This window comes from Notamacropus eugenii, chromosome 2, assembly GCF_028372415.1.
Source record: "Notamacropus eugenii isolate mMacEug1 chromosome 2, mMacEug1.pri_v2, whole genome shotgun sequence".
NCBI lineage: Eukaryota > Metazoa > Chordata > Mammalia > Diprotodontia > Macropodidae > Notamacropus > Notamacropus eugenii.
The window spans coordinates 157,177,346-157,199,351 of NC_092873.1; the positions used below are offsets into that span (position 1 = coordinate 157,177,346).

General features: G+C 39.5%; 1 protein-coding gene across 2 annotated transcripts in view; it reads right to left on the minus strand.

Annotated features, from left to right (window-relative positions):
* Positions 1-8,835, minus strand: part of CEP162 (centrosomal protein 162) — a 116,608-nt gene extending 107,773 nt beyond the window's left edge. For both annotated transcript variants that reach the window (XM_072642728.1, XM_072642727.1), the window contains exons 1-2: positions 8,269-8,835; positions 7,413-7,536 (exon numbers count right to left, since the gene is read on the minus strand). In XM_072642728.1, the coding sequence (XP_072498829.1) occupies positions 7,413-7,472 (60 nt within the window). In that variant the 5' untranslated portion in view covers positions 7,473-7,536; positions 8,269-8,835. The remainder of the gene's footprint in view (positions 1-7,412; positions 7,537-8,268) is intronic.
* Positions 8,836-22,006: the final 13,171 nt, after the last annotated feature.

The window sequence follows — 22,006 nt, forward strand, 5'->3', positions numbered from 1 at the left end:
CAAGGAGAAAATATTGCAAGCAGCTAGAAAGAAACAATTCAAGTATTGTGGAAATACAATCAGGATAACACAAGATCTAGCAGCCTCTACATTAAGAGATCGAAGGGCATGGAATAGGATATTCCAGAAGTCAAAGGAACTAGGACTAAAACCAAGAATCACCTACCCAGCAAAACTGAGTATAATACTTCAGGGCAAAAATTGGTCTTTCAATGAAATAAGAGGATTTTCAAGCATTCTTGATGAAAAGACCAGAGCTGAAAAGAAATTTTGACTTCCAAACACAAGAATGAAGAGAACCATGAAAAGGTGAACAGCAAAGAGAAGTCATAAGGGACTTACTAAAGTTGAACTGTTTACATTTCTACATGGAAAGACAATATTTGTAACTCTTGAAACATTTCAGTATCTGGGTACTGGGTGGGATTACACACACACACATGCACACACGCACACATACATAGAGACAGAGTGCACAGAGTGACTTGAAGAGGATGGGATCATATCTTAAAAAAAAAATGAAATCAAGCAGTGAGAGAGAAAGATATTGGGAGGAGAAAGGGAGAAATTGAATGGGGCAAATTATCTCTCATAAAAGAGGCAAGCAAAAGACTCATTAGTGGAGGGATAAAGAGGGGAGGTGAGAGAAAAACATGAAGTCTACTCTCATCACATTCCACTAAAGGAAAGAATAAAATGTACACTCATTTTGGTATGAAAACCTATCTTACAATACAGGAAAGTGGGGGATAAGGGGATAAGCAGGGTGGCGGGGATGATAGAAGGGAGCGCATGGGGAGGAGAGTGCAATTTGAGGTCGACACTCATGGGGAGGGATAGGATCAAAAAAGAATAGAAGTAATGGGGGCAGGATAGGATGGAGGGAAATATAGTTAGTCCTATACAACACAACTATTATGGAAGTCATTTGCAAAACTACACAGATTTGGCCTATATTGAATTGCTTGCCTTCCAAAGGGAAGGGGTGGAGAGGGAGGGAGGTAAAGAAGTTGGAACTCAAAGTGTTAGGATCAACTGTCGAGTAATGTTCTTGCTACCAGGAAATAAGAAATACAGGTAAAGGGGTATAGAAAGCTATCTGGCCCTACAGGACAAAAGAGAAGATGGAGACAAGGGCAGAGAGGGATGATAGAAGAGAGAGCAGATTGGTCATAGGGGCAATTAGAATGCTTGGTGTTTGGGGGGGAGGGGATAAAAGGGGAGAAAATTTGTAACTCAAAATTTTGTGAAAATGAATGTTAAAAGTTAAATAAATAAATTTAAAAAAATAATAATAATTTGTTCTACAATTTTGCCAGCAATTAAAGTCAATCTGGATAACAGTGTGTGGTTCCCTTCTCTTCTCTTTTGGAAAATCAGAATAAAACTTGTCTTTTTCCAATTCTGTGGTACCTCTCCCAATTTTCATGACCTTTAAATGCCACTGGATGGTGGCTCAGCAATCCCATCTGCCAGTTCCTTCAGTACTTGAGGATGGAAGTCACCTGTGCCAGGTACCTGAATTCACTAAGGATAACTAAGAGACCTCTTACTAGCTCCTAACTTATCTCTGACATGTCAATGTCCTGTTACATATTTTCTTTTTTTTATAATTTCTAATGCAAAAGGTCATTCCCATTAGCTGATGAAAAAGCAAAAAGAGAACTGAGCAATTCTGCCTTCTCTCTATTGTTAGTCATATGGTTAATGGTATCTGCAAAGTAGCAGGAATAATGATAAATCAATAAATGTCATCAGCATGATTATATATTACTAACAGAAACAGCAAGAAGTGACAAGTGTAATATCATTCAAAACTGTGACAAAATGGATGTAACACACAGGGCATAACATAAAGAAACATGTAAGGCTTATTCAAATGTAATAAAAGTATCTTAACACAAATAAAAAAGAAATTTAAATAACTGAACAGATAGTCACTGCTCAAGGTTACATCTTGCCTGAGTACTAAAAATCACAATACAACCTCTCAAATAATTTACATATATAGGACCACACATTCCTAACTTAGAACTGCCTAAGAAACACTTTATGGAATAGCTAAGTTCATTTAAAAAAAAAACGGAAAAAGAGCAAAAGAATGACTACAGGCACAGTATTATCATATCTCAAAGTATATTATAAAGCAGAGGTCATCAAAGCTGCTCTATACTAGTAAAAAGCCAGAAAAGCATATCAGATGAACAGACTAGATAAGCAGGGAACAAAAGCATTCAAAAACAGTAGTCTAGTACTTGATAAACCCCAAAACATAAATGAGTAGAGAAAGATTCCCTTTTTGGTAAGAGCTGCAGGGAAAACTAAAAAGCAGTCTGGCAGAAATTGGTTTTGGAGCACCATCTCCTACCACGATAAGCTACAAATGGAGACAACAACAACAACGACGACTACTTACATAGCACTTTAATATTTCCCAATTACATTTTAATCTAGTGTGGGCTGCACCTGGTAGTGCTGGAGGCTGTACTTGGCCTTTGGGGTATGAGTGCGACACCTCTATATTAGAGGAAAAAAACTTTTCTTTCATTCCCTAAACATACCCAGACTTATACACATCCTCCAGACTGAAGTGGACAAAAGACTGATTCAATAATCCTAGAATTACTGATCTAACTTTTGGTAACATTTACCATTGGGTTCATTATTTTCATATGAAATATTTGAGGGCTAACTAATCAAAGTTATTTAAAATTGATTTTAAAACATATGTACAGAGTTACAATGACAAATACTTGTACATATGTGAAAATATGTATATTATCAATCAATCGATGGCTCACCTACATCCATGAGTAGTACACAGAATTTGTTAGATCCGTTGCACAAACATAGATTTCCAATTAAAAATATCTAGTGGAGATATATGCCCATAAAGACTTCTCCTAAGTGACTTGCCTATTTTGTCCTATAATTATAAAAAAATGCACCAAGTTCTAAGTGTCAATAGATGGCACTGATACTCCAAGAACAAAAATTTTTCTTAATTAAAAAATAAACTAGACCTTTCTAAAATTCTATGCTTTAAAGTACGGGTTTCAGATCTAAGGCCAAGGGGGCCATGAAAAGAGATTTCAGAAGTTCTCTGAACTTGATGGGGAAAAAAATTAAATCTTTATTTCAATATAATTGGTTTCCTTTGTAATCTTATGTATCTTATTTTATGCATTTAAAAATATTCTGAGGAGTCTGTAGGCTTCATACATTATCAAGAGGGTTTAAGACGCCCATACAGGTCAAGAACCCCTTCTTTAAAGTAAAGTAGCTAGAATTAAAGAAACAAATACTACTTCCAAAATATGGTTAATTGTTTCTACTTAAAAAAAAGCTTTTGGACAACATATTTTCCAAATACAAGATAACACTATGTTAGAAGGCAGTATTAAGTATCAGTTAGAACTCTTAACACACAGTCCCTTCCACCCTCCCTCACTCCATAGAAACAACAGAAAGGATGTATTTTCACACCTATGAGAAGAAGTCCAGTCAATCCCATGAAGATATCACCCTGAAGAGACAGGAGGCTGTTTGCGCCAGGCAGGCCAAACTACTACCATAGTGGAGGCATCTCAGGATCCTGAGCCAAGAGCTCTGAGAACAGCATTCCCTAGACCACTGGACCTGCTTCAAGTTCAAGCCCTATAAGCCATCCTTGAAGCAAGTAACCCAAGTGCAGGAGGGGCTGACCATTCCTACCAACACCAACAAATACTAACCACAGACCAACAGTTAAAGATGGATAGGTATGTCCAAAAGCCCCAGGAACAGCATCCTCTACTGGGATGGGGAACCTGAGGCATGGAGGCCACATGTGGCCTTCTAGGTTCCTAGGTGTGGCCTTTTGACTGAGTCCAAATTTTACAGAACAAATCCTTTTATTAAGAAGATTTATTCTGTGAAGTTTGGATTCAAAGGGCCGCACTGGAGGACCTAGAGAGGTTCCCCACCATGTGCCTAGAAGAATATAGGCCCTACTTGTAGCCCAGTACCTACTGCCATTATCCAGGGAAACAACTTTTATTTAGAAGTGACCCGGTGACCCAGTAACTGCTCCTCTAGGTGCTGCAGGCTTAGTAACCTCAGTAGCTATAAAGAAACTTCTTGTCACCAAAGTCCCTGGCACTACCAAATGGTTCAACATCAGAAATGAACATGATGTTATCAATGGAAATTACATTAAAAAAGGTGTTACGTTTTCTGCTTTGACATCACACCTTAAGGATCACTGAACCTTTCCTTCTGACTTACAGCTAAATCTCTTCCTGTATATGTTGTCTCCCTGTGAGAAGGTGTGTTCCCTGAGGGCATATTTAGGCTGTCTTTTCTATTTCTATTCCCAGCACTTAGAACAAAGGGATCACTTAAAAATCCTTTTTAACTAATTTCTTCATTCCATGAGTAGAAAAGTCCATAGCATATTTATGTTTTAGGAGTAGGCCATTTCTTCTGAGATCAACTAAGCTAAAATCACAGAAAATAAATGAATTTATTAAGCTCATTCTTCCTCAAATTTTCCTACTTTGTCTCATCTTTCAGTTTTCCCTCTTCATCCTCTCCTTGGTATTATTCCTATCTGTATACACGTTACATTCTCATGGTACGATGTCCCAACTAAAATCTGATGTTTTACAGGAAGTTTTTCTCAGCTCCCCCTAATTTTAATGTATTCTCTGTTGGTTATTTGTTTATCCTGTACATAATTTATTTTGTATACATTTGCTTACACATTGTCTCCTCCACTACGCGGTAAGCTCCCTAGGGCAGGAATTGTCTTCTGCCTCCTTTTGCATCCCCAGCACTTAGCACAGTGCCTGATACATAGTGGATAGTTAACAGATGTTTATGGATTATAATGCAGTATCTTTTCCAGTCTTTTTGTCCTTGTTTTCCTGGTACCTGACAGTGCCTTTACCAGCAGCTGGCACTTAGTAGCCAACCACTCAACAAATATTTATTAAATAACTAATATGTGGCAGTCACTGTGCTACACATGCTGAGATACACACACACAAAAAGCAAAAAGCTACTGCTATCAAGAAGCTTAGTCTAATGGGGCAGGCAAGACAGGCGTGGAGCTACATGTATGTAAACGTGACACATATACATGATAAAAATGCAGCAAATCTCAGGAAAATTAGATTAAAGAGGCCTGGGAAAGGCTTCTTGCTGAAAGCTGGGAGGCAACGATAAGGAGGGACAAATTTTAAGGCATGGAGGACAGTTAATGAAAATGCAGGGAACAGAAATATGCGGTGTCTTGTTCAAGGAGCAGCAAAGAGGCCAGTGCTACTGGATGGAAGAGCAAGTGGATGGGAATAAGGAAAAGAAGACTCCAAAGGAAAGAAGACGCCAGGGTATGAAAGGCTTTAAAAGCCAAAGACGGAGTTTTTATTTGATCATAAAGGTAATAGGGAGCCACTGGAGTTTAATGAGTAGGGGGATGACATGGTCAGACCCATCATTAAGGAAGATAATTTTGAGGATGAACTGGAATGGGAAGAGACTTGAAGCACAGAGACTAACCAAAAGATCATTGCAATAGTTAAGGCCAGTGGTTTTATCACAGGAAAGAAGGGAATCAGTAAGAGAAATTATAAAGACAGAAATGACAGGACTTGATAAATGATTACATATGGGAAAGTGAGAGAGAATGAGGAGTCAAGGATATCTAGGTTAGGAACCTGGGAGACTTGGGAGGGTAGCAGCTTCAACAGTAATACGGAAGTCTAGAAAGTTGAATGAGGGGAAAAGATAATGAATTCAGTTTTGGCTACACTTAATTTATTTATGGGACATCTGGCTCAGGATGTTCAACGGACAGTTGGGAGATATGAAACTATAGATGGTTAGGAGAGAGGTTAAGGGTAGATAAAAAAATGTGAGAGTCATCTGAATACAGAAAGCTGAATCGATGGGAAGGAGAAGAGGGCCCAGGACAGAGTGGTAGGGGACACCCACAGTTAACAGGCATAGCCTGGATGACTATCCAACAAAGAAAAGTGAGAAGGCATGGTATGATGTGTAACCTTGGAAGTCATGCTTCACTTTTCCCTCACCCTTAATCTCCTACATCCCTAAGTCCTAGTAATTTTACCTTCACAACATCTGTCCTTTTCTCTCCACTCACAGTCATCATCCCATTCAGGGATTTTGAATCAATAAATCAGTGAGCTAAGGAGACGTAGGGTGGGTTGCAATACATGGAGGTCAACCAATAAGGCTCTGAGCTTTCTTAATAAACTTTAAGACAATTAAGGGAGAAATATAGAGCCTAAGGCAGAGGCATGATAGTCATTATAGGTGAATTCCACACAGTTGGACATATAGTTCTCTGCTTCTCCCATCAGCAAGCTTGCTGGTCTCCCAGGCCTGGCTCTTCCTGCCAAAGTTTGATGTACTAGTGATAATAACTGGGATTTACTTAGTAATTTATATTCGTATTTCATTTAGACTCCTACAACAATGCTGTGGAATACTATAGGAGGAGGACCAGGAGAGAGCACTGTCATGGAAACTTCCAGAAGAGAGCAGCAAGGAGAAGAGGGTGATAAGCAGTGTCAGAGTTCAAAGAGGTCAAGAAGGGTGAGGATTAAGAACATTATCAAACTAATGTTAGTAAATGTTAACTGATTCAAAACACAAAATTACTCATGCCGATGTATTTAGCCTTACATTCATTATTTACTCAAATATAGTTAAAAACCAAAATTACAGAATAGAGTAGAATAATTATTAGAGATGGAAGGAACATTAAAAAAAACTTAATCCAACCTCTCATTGGAGGGATTTTTCCAAGGTTAAAGAATGATAACAAGGACCCAAGTCTTCTGACTCTTAGTCCAGTGTTCTTTGCACAATCATACTGCTCCTTCAAAGATGGTGACTGGCTGATCAAGAAGCATGATTAATCAAATTCAAGATATAAATGTTCAGGCACTGAGAGCTGTGTGTGTGTGTGTGTGTGTGTGTGTGTGTCCACGTCTGTGTGTGTCTCTGTGTCTGTGTGTTTGTCCTTCGCTGCTGAAGATCATGCCATCAGAGAAATGATGACATGACTTGCACTTGACTTTGTTTTTGAGTGAGGGAGGGCTGCACAGGTCACCAACCTCACTTCTCCTCCAGAGCCATCTGAATCCAGTGAGCAGATATTCATCACGATGCCTGGAGATGACCCAGGATGAGGCAACTGGGGTTAAGTGACTTGCCCAAGGTCACACAGCTAGTGAGTGTCAAGCGTCTAAGGTGAGATGTGAACTCAGGTCCTCCTGACTCCTGCACTGGTGCTCTATCCACTGCATCACAGAAAGGGCAGAGGGGAATATAAAAAGAAGACAGTCCTTTTCCTCAACTAGACTACACTGTAACTTACCAACCTCTTAAAAACACAAACTTACCTCTTTCATAAATTGTTCAAACTCTTCATCTAGTTTTTCCTTTGAATATTGATGAGCCATAATCAGCAAGTAGTTCTCAACTCCCAACACAAATATTCACAAATGATTTAAACAAATGGAAACACTAAATGAAAAAAAGACAAATACTTTTGAGGCATTTTATATTTTTGAAAGTATACAAGCATACAATGACAAATGTTTTCATGAACATATTCACAAAGTGATTAAGATTAAAAATTCAACACCATTCTCTTACAAATTTACCATACATGCAAGTATTGACCACTCAATACAATTTAAACAGCCATCACTACAGTATTTCCAGTTACCTGAGCTAAATGTTTGGGAAATCATTTCCAACAGTTTACTTTTCTTATACTTTGTCCAGAATGTATTTCACATTTGAAACACTTAATTTTTGAACAAGTTTTAAAAATATTATCTCAACCTATACACATAATTAGTGCGGAGGAAAAACAAACTGGAAAAGGCAAATTAATGAAGCCTCCCTTAAATATGCAGAAGTTTGTTTGAGGGCTATAAATTATGCAAGGGTCCTTTTACGAAGGTATATAAGAAACAAACACATCTCTCCCAAACTTTCTGTACAAAAACAGCAAGACTTCACTTGACAGGTTGCTAGGATATTGGAAGTATCAAAATACAGACACGTGATATTTCTTACTAAGGCCCTCAAAGCCTTAGAAGCCCTCCCAGCCTCCCGATTGCCAAGGCGCTAAGTGGGCATTCAGGACGGCAGAGGCGGGCAGGGCTCAGAGAGAAGACACCTGGGCAAAGCGGAGCCTCGCCCAGGAGTCTGAGGCAGGCTCGCGCTCGCGCATGCGCGCACACTCACTCTTAGGCTCCTCCAGGCCTCCAGGCCACAACCACGGCCCGCTCCGCTCGCTGCAAGCCTGCCCGCTTAGGGACTCGCCGGCGGTTTTCCGGAAGCGGACAAAGGAGGAAGCGGGCGGGAGAGCCGAGTTCTAGAACCGTGGGACGCGAGGGGCTCCAGACACCGATGGCCTCGGAAAAGGGCAGAGCTAGGCTCGCAGAGCGGGAAGCACAAAGGAGGCCCGGACGCCTCCCGGGGGCCGCTCAAAACCGGGACTCAGCAGTTACTAAGGGAACCGACCGGCGCCACTGAACTCTTGGGGATCAGCTGACCAAACACCGGGTTATGGTCACGTGACTTACGAGCCAACCACCGCCCCTCCCTCCCTGCGCGCGCTCGCTGTGGGCTTCTTCGCAGACCGGAGGGGAAGGAGGTGACCCTTGAACCCAAGTGGAATTGGGCCTTTTAGGAGCGGCGCTCGAGAGACTTTGAAGCGGTGGGCTGTGGAAGGGTAGGGTCGGTTCCGGCACCCAGTAAGGCGCTGGGCTTTCTTAAACTATGAAACAATTAAGGGGTTAATATAGACTCTTAGACAGAGGCATGATGGTCTTTGTGGGCGAATCCCACTGCCTCATGGGCCTTGTAGTTCTCCGCCTCTCCAAACCCGGAGCATGTGCGGGTCCGCTACGGAGATCTTCCCAGCGAAGTTTGACATACTAGGAATCCTAACTGGGATTTACTTCCAATTTAGATGATTTGGCTTGGACCCTTAAAACAGTCCTGTGAAGTAGACACTGCAGATCGAAGCCTATAGATTGGATCGATAAAGGTCATTCAGCAGTTGGCTTGCGTTTGTAAAATGCTTGCTGTGCTTAGAGCTGGAGGAACTTAGTGCTAGCTCTCAGAGAGCTCCCGGTCGTGTGGGGAGACAATGTCAGACAAGTATCTTACAAAATCTAGGTTGTATAAGCGTGTGTGCATGTAAGTATGTTCACGTGTACGTCTAAGAGTGTGTTTGTAGATAGATGTACTCCTGTATGTCAAATATGACATGTATATTAAATAGGTACCTACATGAGAGATGCGCGTTTAGGTTTCTTTAAAGAGATATGGAATATGTACATTGTTTACTATGTATCTCTATAAATATGTGTACGCATGCTTGTGTATGTAGATATATGCATGTACATGCATAGGTGTATGTGATATACGTATACATACATCCATATCCATCTCTCTGTCTGTCTGTCTCTCTTTCTGGTACTGAGGAAGGTCCCTTGCAGAAGGTGGTATTTGACCTGGGTTTTGAAAGAAGCAGGGATGGGAAGGTGAGAGGAGAGAACAATCCAGGTCTGAGAGATAGCCAGGGTAAATTCAGGGAGAGTAAAAATTGAATGTCAAGGTTGAGGAATAGCAGTAGATCTTAGAGTAAATGAAGGAAATTACAGTGTAAGAAGACTGGAAAGACAGAGTTTGCAGAAGGCTTTAAAAGCCCAAATAGAGGATTTGATCTGGTAGTAATGGGAAGCCCTTGGAGTTTGTTGGGTTAATGGGAGAGTGTGTGTGTGTGTGTGTGTGTGTGTGTGTGTGTGTGTGTGTGTGTGTGTGAGACAGGTTTCTTTCAGAAGAGATTGATAACCAATGTCAAATGCCACAGAAAAGTCAAGAAGAATGAGGACTGAGAAAAGACTATTAAACCTGACAATCAAAAAATCATTTTTAACTTTGGATACAGTAAACCATACAATATATTTATTAAGTATGAACTGTGTGTCGCACATTGTGCTAAGGTTCCAGATTTAGGGAACCATATGTGACTCTTGAGGAGCTAGAGGGCCACATGTAGCTTTGAGGCCATAGGTTCCCCACCCCTTTATCTAGTGGGTATACAAATAAGAAAAAGACAGTTCCTGCCCCAAAGAAACTTACAATCTAATGGGGGAAGACAATACAGAAAAGGAAACTGTAAAGGGGGGGGCAATGCCCAGAGGGTACCTGGCACTGGGCCATGACAATAATGGTAGAGTTTAAAACAAACAAAACAGTTGGTGGCAATGAGAACAGTCTCAGTTGAATGATAATATTTTAATCCAAACTGCAATAGAGAGGAGAGTATAGGAAAATAGCTGGCAAGATAGTCTGAAATATAATTGCAAAGAGACTTAGATTAAATTATTTGTTCATGATAATATATTAAGTGTCAGAGACTGGATTAGGTTTTCCAGAAAGCAAGTTCAGTTGTGTATCTACTAGGCTTTACCATATCATTTTAAAGGGGCTTTGCAGTTTAGCAAATCCAACCCCATCATTTTGTAGACAAGGATACAAAGACCAGACGTGTGTACTGTTTTGTCATCTAGATATTGACAAAGTTAGGTCTTCTGACTTCTAATTCAGTGCTCCATCCAATACTGAAATATGACTTCTCAATTAAACATATATATTAAGCACATAGTATATGTGAGGTGAAGAAGCCTTCTTTCACCACCATGGAAAAAGAGCTAGCAGCAAAGTCAGGAAATCCTGAGTACAGCCTTTGTTAGTAATGGCTTTGTGACTTTTGGTAAATCAGTGTGACTCTCAATCAGTAAACAGGCAATGTTCTAATAGCTAGGGATACAGATACAGAAACAAACCTAGCTGCTGCCCATTATGTAAATTATCTTAATCTGGGGTCCACTTAAATGTGTTTAGGTCTTAACAGGATCTTTGAATTGGCATGGGGACAAATGCACATTTTTATTTTCCCTAATCTCTAACTAAAATTTAACATTTCCTTCAATTATGAATGTTAGCAACAAGCCACAGTAATATTAGTAGTATCTGGTAACTGTCAAAGAGATCCCATATACACTCAAAAAACGTTAAGCACCCCTACTCTTAATTCTAAATCATAGAACAGGCGTTAATCTACATTGGTAAAAGGAGCTTCCTCACAATAAGCTCATTACGCAGATGAAATATGCAAGCCACCACCCCACCCAATAATGCATATATATATACATGTATATACACACATATAGGTATATACATATGCATGTATAGACATACATATATACATAAGTAATATATTCAAGGCACTGTGCTAGATCTTTATTCAACTAGCATTTCTGTGTGCCTACTATGCGCATGTAATAAAAGTGATAAAGAGACAAAAACAAAATAGCCATCAAGGAGCTTACATTTTCCTGATGGGAGAGAAGTATAAATATGATATATATGAAGATCAAGTCATTGAATCTCACTAGAACTTAGTTTTCCTCATTTGTGAAAACTTTAATATCTCTAACTTGAAAAGATGTCTCGTCTTTCCCATTCTATTTTCTATCTTTGCATTTCTCATTAAAAAAAAATCCTATCTTTGCTATTCTCTTGAATTCTAATTTCAGTTGGGTATATCTTTCCCTTTCTCCTTTCCCTTTCCTTCTTTCCTCAGTGATTTGTAAAGTCTCATCAGGTAGCCATTTTGCTTTCTTACTCTTCTTTGTCTTTGGGATGTTTTTTTGTTGATATTTCTGTACAGTATTGTGAACCTCTATCCATATTTCTTCATGCACTCTTATCTATCTGATCTAATCCCTTAATCATCATTTCCATATCATATTCATAAGGGATGTTATTTAGGTCAGGTCTATATGGTCTGATGGTTTTCCCTACTTTGTTTAAGTCTGAATTTATCATTAAGAAGCTCATAACCTGGGGGGCAGAGCCAAGATTGCAGAGTAGAAAGACACACATACTGTAGCTCTTTTCCCACAGCCCATAACATACCTATACAGACTCTCAACAAATTCTAGAGCAGCAGAAGCCATAGAATGATGGAGTGGAGGAGATTCTAGCCAAGGGTGACCTGGAAGGTCTATGGGGAAAGTCTGTCACACTGGAGGCGGAGTGGAGCAGAGCCCAGCCTTAGCCACACATGCAGGCCTGGGGGGGGGGGGGGTGCAATCCCTGGTGGCAGCAGCTGCTATTCACAGATCCCTCAACTCACAGGTGCCAAAGGCACCTTCAAAGATCAGTGAAAGAGCTTTTTCACCTCCCTGACAAGGGAGCAGGGTGCTCTGCTAGCCCCAGCCCCAGGGCTGGGCAGGCAGCAGTCAGCATGCATTGTTGGATAAAGCCCCTGGAGGAATTGAGCAGCTGATCTGTACCTCAGTCCTGAGTGGAGTCCTGCCCCTGCCTAAAGCCCCTGGAGGAATTAAGCAGCTGATCTGAACCTCAGCCTCACGCCTGGCCAGGGAGTAAACTCCTCTCCCTTGATAGTGCCATCTTGGAGGAACTGAGATCTTACAGGTTCCCAGAGTATACTCTGCTTTTGACAAAGGGCCCAAAAGTCAAGTAACTGGTTGGAAATATGCCCAAAAAAGGGAAAAAAAATAAGACTATAGAAGGTTAGTTTCTTGATGAACAGGTATTCTCTCCCATCCTTTTGGATGAGAAAGAACAATGTTTACCATCAGGAGAAGGCATAAAAGTCAAGACTTCTACATCCAAAACCTCCAAAATAAATATGCAATTGTCCCAGGCCATGGAAGAGCTCAAAAAGGATTCTGAAAATCAAATAAGAGAGGAGGAGGAAAAATTAGGAAGAGAAATGAGAGAGATGCAAGAAAATCAGGAAAAGCAAGTCAACAGCTTGCTAAAGGAGACCCAAAAAAATGCTGAAGAAAATAGCACCTTTAAAAATAAGCCAACTCAATTGGCAAAAGAGGTTCAAAAAGCCAGTGAGGAGAAAAATGCTTTAAAAAGCAGAATTAACCAAATGGAAAAGGAGGTTCAGGTCACTGAAGAAAACAGTTCTTTCAAAATTAGAATGGAACAGATGGAAGATAATGACTTTATGAGAAACCAAGAAATTACAAAACAAAACCAAAAGAATGAAAAAATGGAAGACAATGTGAAATATCTCATTGGAAAAACAGCTGACCTGGAAAATAGATCCAGCAGAGACAATTTAAAAATTATGGGACTACCTGAGAGCCATGATCAAAAAAAGAGCCTAGACATTATCTTTCATGAAATTATCAAGGAAAACTGCCCTGATATTCTAGAACCAGAGTGCAAAATAAATATTGAAAGAATCCACCGATCACCTCCTGAAAGAGATCTGAAAAGAGAAACTCCTAGGAATATTGTAGCCAAACTCCAGAGTTCCCAGGTCAAGGAGAAAATATTACAAGTAGCCAGAAAGAAACAGTTCAAGTATTGTGGGAATACAATCAGGGTAACACAAGATCTAACAGTTTCTACATTCAGGCATTGAAGGACTTGGAATATGATAATTCCAGAAAGCTAAGGAACTAGGATTAAAACCAAGCATCACCTACCCAGCAAAACTAAGTATAATACTTCAGGGGAAAAAATGGTCTTTCAATGAAATAGAAGACTTTCAAGCATTCTTGATGAAAAGACCAGAGCTGAAAAGAAAATTTGACTTTCAAACACAAGAATCAAGAGAAGCATGAAAAGGTAAACAGGAAAGAGAAATCACAAGGGACTTACTAAAGTTGAACTGTTTACATTCCTACATGGAAACATAATATTTGTAACTCTTGAAACTTTTCTCAGTATCTGGGTAGTTGGAAGGATCACACACACACGCACACACACACACACACACACACACACAGAGAGAGAGAGAGAGAGAGAGAGAGAGAGAGAGAGAGAGAGAGAGAGAGAGAGAGAGAGAGAAAGAGCACAGGGTGAGTTGAATAGGAAGGGATCATATCTAAAAAAATAAAAGGGTGAGAGAGGAATATATTGGGAGGAGAAAGGGAGAAATGGAATGGGGCAAATTATCTCTCATAGAAGAGGCAAGAAAAAACTTTTCCAATGGAAAGGGAGGAGGTGAGAGGGAAAAATTGAAGCTTACTCTCATCACATTTGGCTCAAGAAAGGAATAACATGCATACTCAATTTCATATGAAAATCTACACTACAAGAAAGTAGGGGAGAAGGGGATGAGCAGGATAGGGGGGATGATGGAAAGAAGGCCAAGTGGGAGGAGAGAGCAATTACATTCTTGAGGAGGGACAAGGTCAAAAGAGAGAATAGAAGAAATGGGGGCAGGATAGAATGGAGGGAAATATAGTTAGTCTTATACAACATGACTATTATGGAAGTCATTTGCAAAACTACACATATATAGCTTGCCTTCTCATTTGGGATGAGTGGGGAGGGCGGAAGGAAGAGAAGTTGGAACTCAAAGTTTTAGGAACAAATGATGAGAACTGTTTTTGCGTACAACTGGAAAATAAGAAATACAGGTAATGGGGTATAGAAATTTATCTTGCCCTACGGGACAAGAGAGAAGATGGGGATAAGGGAAGGGAGGGGTGTTAGAAGGGAGGGCACGTTGGTGGAAGGGGCAATCAGAATGTATGTCATTGTGGGGGGGAGGGGAGAGATGGAGAGAAAATTTGGAACTCAAAATTTTGTGGAAATGAATGTTGAAAATTTAAAATAAATAAATTTAAATTTAAAGAAAAAAAAAGAAGCTCATAACCTGAACCATGGTCAGCTCCAAGTCTTGCTTTAACTGACTGTATAGAGCTTCTTCATCTTTGACTGCAAAGTATATCATCAATCTGGTTTTAATGTTGACCCTCTGGTGGTGCCCATTTGTAGAAGTGCCTTTTAGACTGTTGAAAAAGAGTGTTGGCTATGATCAGTGAGTTATCTTGACAAAACTCTATTAGTCTCTGCTTTGCCTCATTTTATACTTTTGGGCCAAACCTCACCGTTATTCCAATTGTCTTTTGATTTCCTTTGTTAGCATTACAGTTCCCTATGATGAATGTGATATCTTTCTTTGGTGTTATTTCTAGATAATGTTGTAGATCTTCACAGAATTGATCAACTTTGGCCTATTTGTTGTTAGTGGTTGGAGTATAGACGTATTACTATGATGTAGAATGGTTTGGCTTGGATTCAAATAATTATCATTCGGTAGTTTTTGAGGTTATACCCAAATACTGCTTTTCTCACCCTTCTATTGACTATGAGAGCTACTGCATTTCTTCTAAGGGATTCTTGCCCACAGTATATATGTAATGATCACCTGAGTTAAGTCCACCTATCCCTGTACTTTTAAGTTCACTGAAACCCAAGGTGTTGATGTTTAATCTTTTTTTTAATCTTCCATCTCCTGTTTCACCATATCGAGCATACCTTGGTTCATATATCTTATATTCTAGGTTCCTTTGCAACATCGATCTTTTACAACATCTGATTTTTCCTTTTGTCACCAGACACATCTGCAACTAAGCTTTCTTTTGGCTTTGTCTCAGCCACTTAATTCTTTCTGGACCTACTTGTAGTTGTCCACCATTCTTCCCTAGTAGTGTGTTAGATACCTTCTGACCTGAGGGGCTCATCTTCTGGGGTCATATCTTTTATCATTTTGATACTCTCATGGAATTTTCTTGGCAAAGATACTGGAGTAGTTTGTTATATTCTCCAGTGGATCACTTTTTGTCAGAATTCTTCACTATGACCTGTCTTGGGTACTCCCTGCACAACATAGTTCCTAGTTTCATTGAGCTACTCAAAAACCCTCCTCTAGGACAAGGCATTCATTTTGAATTTTTTCTGAGCAATGCACAAATCCCAATCTCCTTTCAAATCTTCTCTGTGTCTTGGTTTTTTAGGTGAAGAATCCTCCATGCAACAAAACTTTTCTAAGAAATCTACAATTGCAGGAATTCCCAACGGTAGTCAGCAACTGACTGACTCTCAAGTTCATGAATTAGCTTCCAAACCTAGAAATATCCTCTTCAGGACAATGGCTGTGTGGTCACTTGTACTCAAGGAAAGAAACACAAAGCCTGAGGCAGCCAAAGAATTGAGATTCTGTCTCAGGCTTACCTTGATAATGCATATATTTGCTACTCTGTGTATATAGCTTCCATATATGCTGCTAAGGAAAGGAGGGAGAGAAGTCCTCTACCCTTGGAAGAACTGGCAGAGTTCTGAGTGACATACTCAAAAGAGAGAAAGTGAGAGCATCAGAGACATTTGATTTTCCTTTTAAAACACACTAAAAAGGCAACTTTTCCTGGCTCAATCACTTCTCCTCTTTGACACCATATATTGATGATGCATTTTTTGTTTTAGTATAATCAGATGCCTCGGATTGAATAATGTGATTAAAGAAGATCTCTTCCACTCATTCGTGTGCCTGGGAAGATTTATAAGAAGGCCCATACCTTTTGATAATGAGGCACTGGTTCTCAAGGGATGTGATGCCCTCTGGCTCTAAAAAGTGTGTAAAGACTCTGAGGTGAGGTTTTACATTGGGGCTTACTGTTTGGAAGTGTTTGTTTGGCCAGAGGAGGCTCTGGGCAGCCCCCTGGTTTTGGTGTTGATGCTTCTCTCTCCGGTAACTATGTATGTATGTAATGGTCAGACAGCTGGATCTGTCTGTTAATCTATGATGTAGGTACTATTTATATCATCAGACAGTTGGAAGCATGTCTGTTGATTTTTGATTTCTCTGTATTTTCTCTGAAGTTCAGGGTGCTGACTTTTTTCCCCTCAACTAAGTGAATGGTACATGTGCTTGATTAAAGTGATTGTTGACCCCTCAAAGTTGTTTTTCCTTTTAGAAAAGCAGATCAAAGAACCTGTGATTGCAGGCCTTCCTCACCTGCTTTTACACACCAGTCTTCTGTTTTCACACAGAGTATTGTGTAAGAATAATAGAGAGCCAAACAAACCGGGAACCTCAGGTTCTTCTTAAATCTTAAATTTATAGCTAGAAAGAGCCAGTCTTCATACAAGCCCTCTGAGATGACTCCTGTCTTCCCTTAGTTCCTTAGGAATCCACAAGGGATCTCTGTGTTATCAAGAAAGTACAAATCTTTCAGAAGTGAGCCTAAGCAAATCTCTTTCCATAGAACCAGAGCATGTATGCCTAACTGTGTGGGCTGTGCCTTAGTTCACCTGATCAGAGATGTTCCCTTTATCACCTCTGTCTTATATAAATAAATAATGCTGGCACTGGGGATGGATGTTAAAACTGCAGAAGAGAAAAAAATTATAGAAACAAGTGAACTATCTTTTTTAAGGGCTGTTATTTCAAAAAGATTTTTCTACATATTTATACAAGATAAAAATTAGGACCAAAAACCAGGAGTAACAAGAAGGCAGTGCTTTTGCTCAATATCAAATTGACAATTATAAAAAAAAAATAGCCCAGGCTTTCTCTGAAGTACTGAATTCCCATTAAGTGGAAGTGTCTAAGTCTATAGGCTGCATCTACTTACTACCCTCCCTTAACCTAATCTCTTTCCAGACAATCTGGCCTATTGACTGTTCCCCATACATAACATTCTATTTCTCACCTCCCGTCTCTGTAGGAGCTGTTCTTCATTTCTGGAACACATTTTCTCCTCACTTCAGCTTCTCCCTTCTTCAAAGTTGATTCCAATACTACCACCCACACAAGGTCTTTCCTAATTACTCCCAGTTGCTAGTGCCTTCCCTACCCCCCCTTTCTGTTTACTTTCTTTGTATGTTATCTTCCTAAATAGAATGTCATTTAGCCAATAAGCATTTATTGAGCACTTACTGTGTGCCAGATACTGTGCCAAGCACTAGGGTTACAAAGAAAGGCAAAAAGTACTGCTTGTATACTTAAAGAGGTCACATTCTAAGAAGAGAGACAGCATATAAATAAATGGATATATACGGAGTATATAGAAGGTAATCTCAGAGGGGAAGAAACTAAGCAGCTGAGGGGAATGCAACAGACCTCCTGAAGAAGGTAGAATTTGAAGGAAGCCAGAGAAACCAAGAGGTGGAAGTGAAAGGGCATAGCTTTCCAGGCATGGAGGACAGACAGAGATCATGGAGGCAGAACATGTGTTGTCATGTAGAAGCAACTAGTGTAAATGAATTTTAGAGTGCATGGATATAAGTAAATTACAAGAATACTGGAAAGGTAGGAAGGGGTCAGGTTATTAAGAGTTTGCAGTGCCAAATAGAGGAGTTTGTATTTGATTCTATCAAATGAGTGCCATTGGTGCTCATTGAGTGTAGGAAGGGGGAGTTACATGATCAAATCTGCTACTGAGAAAAAAAAACCACCTTGGCAGCTGAGTGGTAGATGAATTGGAGTGAAGTAAGATATGAAGCAGGATTATCAGGCAAGTAGTCTAGGCAAGAGGTGATTAGGTTATGAACTAGAGTTATGTCAGTGTGAATGGAGAGAAAAGGATGTATATAGAAAGGAGGGAAGATAGGGAAGATATAAGCTTTTACATAGCACCTACCAAAGAACCAGACACTACACCTTATAAGCATTTTGCAAATATTATCTCATCTGATCCTTTCAACAACCCTGCAAGGTAAGTGCTATTGTTATCCGATTTTATAGTTGAGGAAACTGAGGCAAAAGAGGTTAAATGACCAAGTGTCACATAGCTAATAAGTGTCTGAGGCCAAATTTGAACTCTGGTCTTCCTGACTTCCTGAGCTCTTTCCTCTGTTCCATCTAGATGTGAAAAAAGTTATGAAGGCAGAAATGGGAGAATTTGGCAAAAGACTGAATATGACTGGCTGGGAGTGAGAAATCAAGAATAATACTGATGTTTTGTTTTGAGCACAAATGACTAAGGAGGGGAGGTACTTTTGTTCTCAGTGGGTAACAGAAGAGTTTAGAGGGTGATAGGGGAGGAAAGTGAGTAAGTTCAATTTGGGGTATGATGAGTTTGAGATGCTGACAAGACATTTAATTTAAGATGTCTAAGAGGTATTTACTGATGTAGGATTGAAACTCAGAAGAGAGACTAGGTTTGGATATCAACATCTGAGAAATCATCTGCACAGAAATGATAGCTGAATCCATGGGAACTGATGAGATCACCAAATGAGATAATATAGAAGAAAAAAAGAAGAGGGGCCATGATAGAGGCCTAGGAAGACACTCAAAATTAAGGAGCATGATATGGATGAAGAACAGAAAAGAAGAACAAGAAAGAACACTTAACAGGTAGGAGGAGAATGAGGAGAGCACAGTGATACAAAAATCTACACAAAAACCTAGAGAGGAGATGGTGTCCAAAAGGAGGTGATCAACAGGGTGAAATTCTTCAGAATGGTCAAGAAAGATGAGGATTGAGAAATTTGGCAATTAAGAAATCATTTTTGACTTTGGAGAGGGCAATTTCAATTGAATGATTAGGTCATAAACCAGATTTCAGAAGGTTTCAATGAGAGTTAGAAGGTAGAAAATGGAAGTACCTAACGTAAATAGCTTTCTAAGGAGTTTAGCCACAGAGGAGAGAAGAGGTACAGGACAGTGGCTAGCAGAGATGGTAGGATCAAATGAGGATTTTCTTTTAACTGATGGGAGAGCCAAACATATTTGTAGGCTTCAGAGAAGAAACAAGCAAGTAGGAAGGAATTTAAGATAAGAGAGTAGGAAGTATAGTGAGGGCAATTTTTTGAAGAAATCAGGAGGAAAATGGGATCAAGGGTTTACGTAAAGGGCCTTGGCAAAGAGACAGGCCACCTCTTCATTACAGTAAAGAAGGATAGAGTGGGGTGGAGGGTGGAAGTGGGGAAGATGTCTGAATTATGTGAGATGAGAAGAAATGTAAACTCCTTGAGAGTAGGAACTATGTCTCTATCTCCATTGTTTGATCTATAGTAAGCACTGGGACAGCTAAGGGGCACAGTGTACAGAATTCCAACTAGAATCAGGAAGACCTGAGTTCATATGTGGCTTCACTTGCTGTATGACGTTGGGCAAATTATTTCACCATGTTTTACTCAGTTTCCTCATCTGCATAATGACTTAGAGAAAAACAATAACCAACTACTCCAGTATCTTTGCCAGGAAAACCCCAAATAGGGTCACAACAAGTTGAACATGACTGAAAAACAATCAAGCAACAGAGGCACTTAATAAATGTAGAGGGAATCTCTGCACTAAGTTGGATATTGCACTCTATGACCTTCCAAATTTCTTCTAATTAAAGATTTTAGGATAGATGGGAATCATTTCTACTTTTATCAGTTCACTACTTAATTTGTTTACCCCAATTGTATGTCCATCCTTCATATATGTACTTGAATGATATCTTTTTATGCATTCTAAAGACTTGGAGGAAAACAATCATGTGACTTTGATTTTAGACATACAATACCCAGAGCAAGTGTGATACAATGGTTAGAGTTGACTTAGAAACCCAAAAGACCTATGATTGACTCACACCTCTGAAACATCTTCACTCTGTGATCCCACACAAACCACTTAACCTCTTAGAGCTCTAGGTAACTTTAAGGCTCTAAATTGTAGAAAAGGTACTGACCTGAATTTAGAGGAAGTTTCCTTGTCTCTATCCTTATTACTATACAGTAACTAGCAAAGCTGTATCCACAATTAAATACTTTATAACGGATTTTTGAGCACAGTACTCCCCATCTTGGATGGTTGCCAGGGAACTGATGGAGATCATAGGAGATATCACTCTGATAACATGAAAACTTTGAAGGAAGCAAGCAGTCTCAAATGTTCAGTAGCCACAATCCTTTTTCTTCTTCTTGAGCTCATCTTGACTTTGCAGAGAAAAAGGAACAGTACAACATTTTTTTTCATCCTGAGCTTCAGCCAGAGTAAACCATGGGTAGGTTGATGGTTAAAAGAAGAAGAAAAGAACAAGGAAGATTCTGGAGTCTGGATTAGTGACATGTAAAAGGGGTGATTGACCTTGGGCAAGAAAGGGAGGGAGAAACAATTCCCATAAAAGTCTAAAGAGAGTTGTTTGTAGCTATAGGAAATAAGCCAGCCAGCCATTCCCTTTAATCTGCAGTGGAGAGCAACTGGTCTTTGGTATTTGTATAGTAGATAGCATATGTTGTACTGAAATAGGTGTTTACCCTAGAGTCTGACCTGACGTGCCAACCGCAGAGTTTAATCCCCTTTTTTGTGCATGGCGAGGGGCTATGGCTTCAGAGTAGGGGGTGGAGAGAGTTTTATTGTGACTGAGTAAGGGCTATTTATTTTTTTGTCTCCTTGGGCAAAAAATCCATAAATACTGTATTTCTAGGAACATAAGTGTTGGTTGTTCTGACCTGTGTTTTTGAAATTAGTATCTTTTTTGTTTTTTAATCTGACTGATAAATTTATGATATATAAAAATTAAATGTAAACCGAAGAGCAGAGAAGGCTATTATTTAGCTAAATTAATTGTGAGTGGGGATCATGATCTACTGTAATCCTTAATGGATTTTGTTTTACAAAAAATAATTATATTGAGGTTCCAGTGTAGTTGTATAGTTATCCCTTCCACATCATGACTTTCCCTATCACTGTTTTGATATATCACAGGTTGGCATAAAAAAAAAATTAAATGGGAATTTGGGGGGAGTTTTGAGGAAGCTGCAGAGGACACATGAAGGTCAGCAGATGACACAAAAGTTTGGAAACTCAGAAATGCACAAAATATATGTATAGTATTGTATAATATCAATCCAAATTTTACAATAAGGTACTATAAACATCCCAAAATAGAAAAAAAAATTCAGACTTCTCTGTTATGAAGGAAGGCCAAAAAGTTCTATGTGGATTTCCAGATCATGGGGGCTCCATGCCCCAAACCTCCTTGACGTGGAAAGAATAGCTTTATTAAGTTTAAAATTATTTGAGAGGCAATTCTAGTGCCCAAAGAAGTGAGAATGGGAACCTGGAATCAGATATTCTTAGCAGGAAGCGGGATATAGAGTAAAGGACACTGGGTTTTAAGTTGAAGGA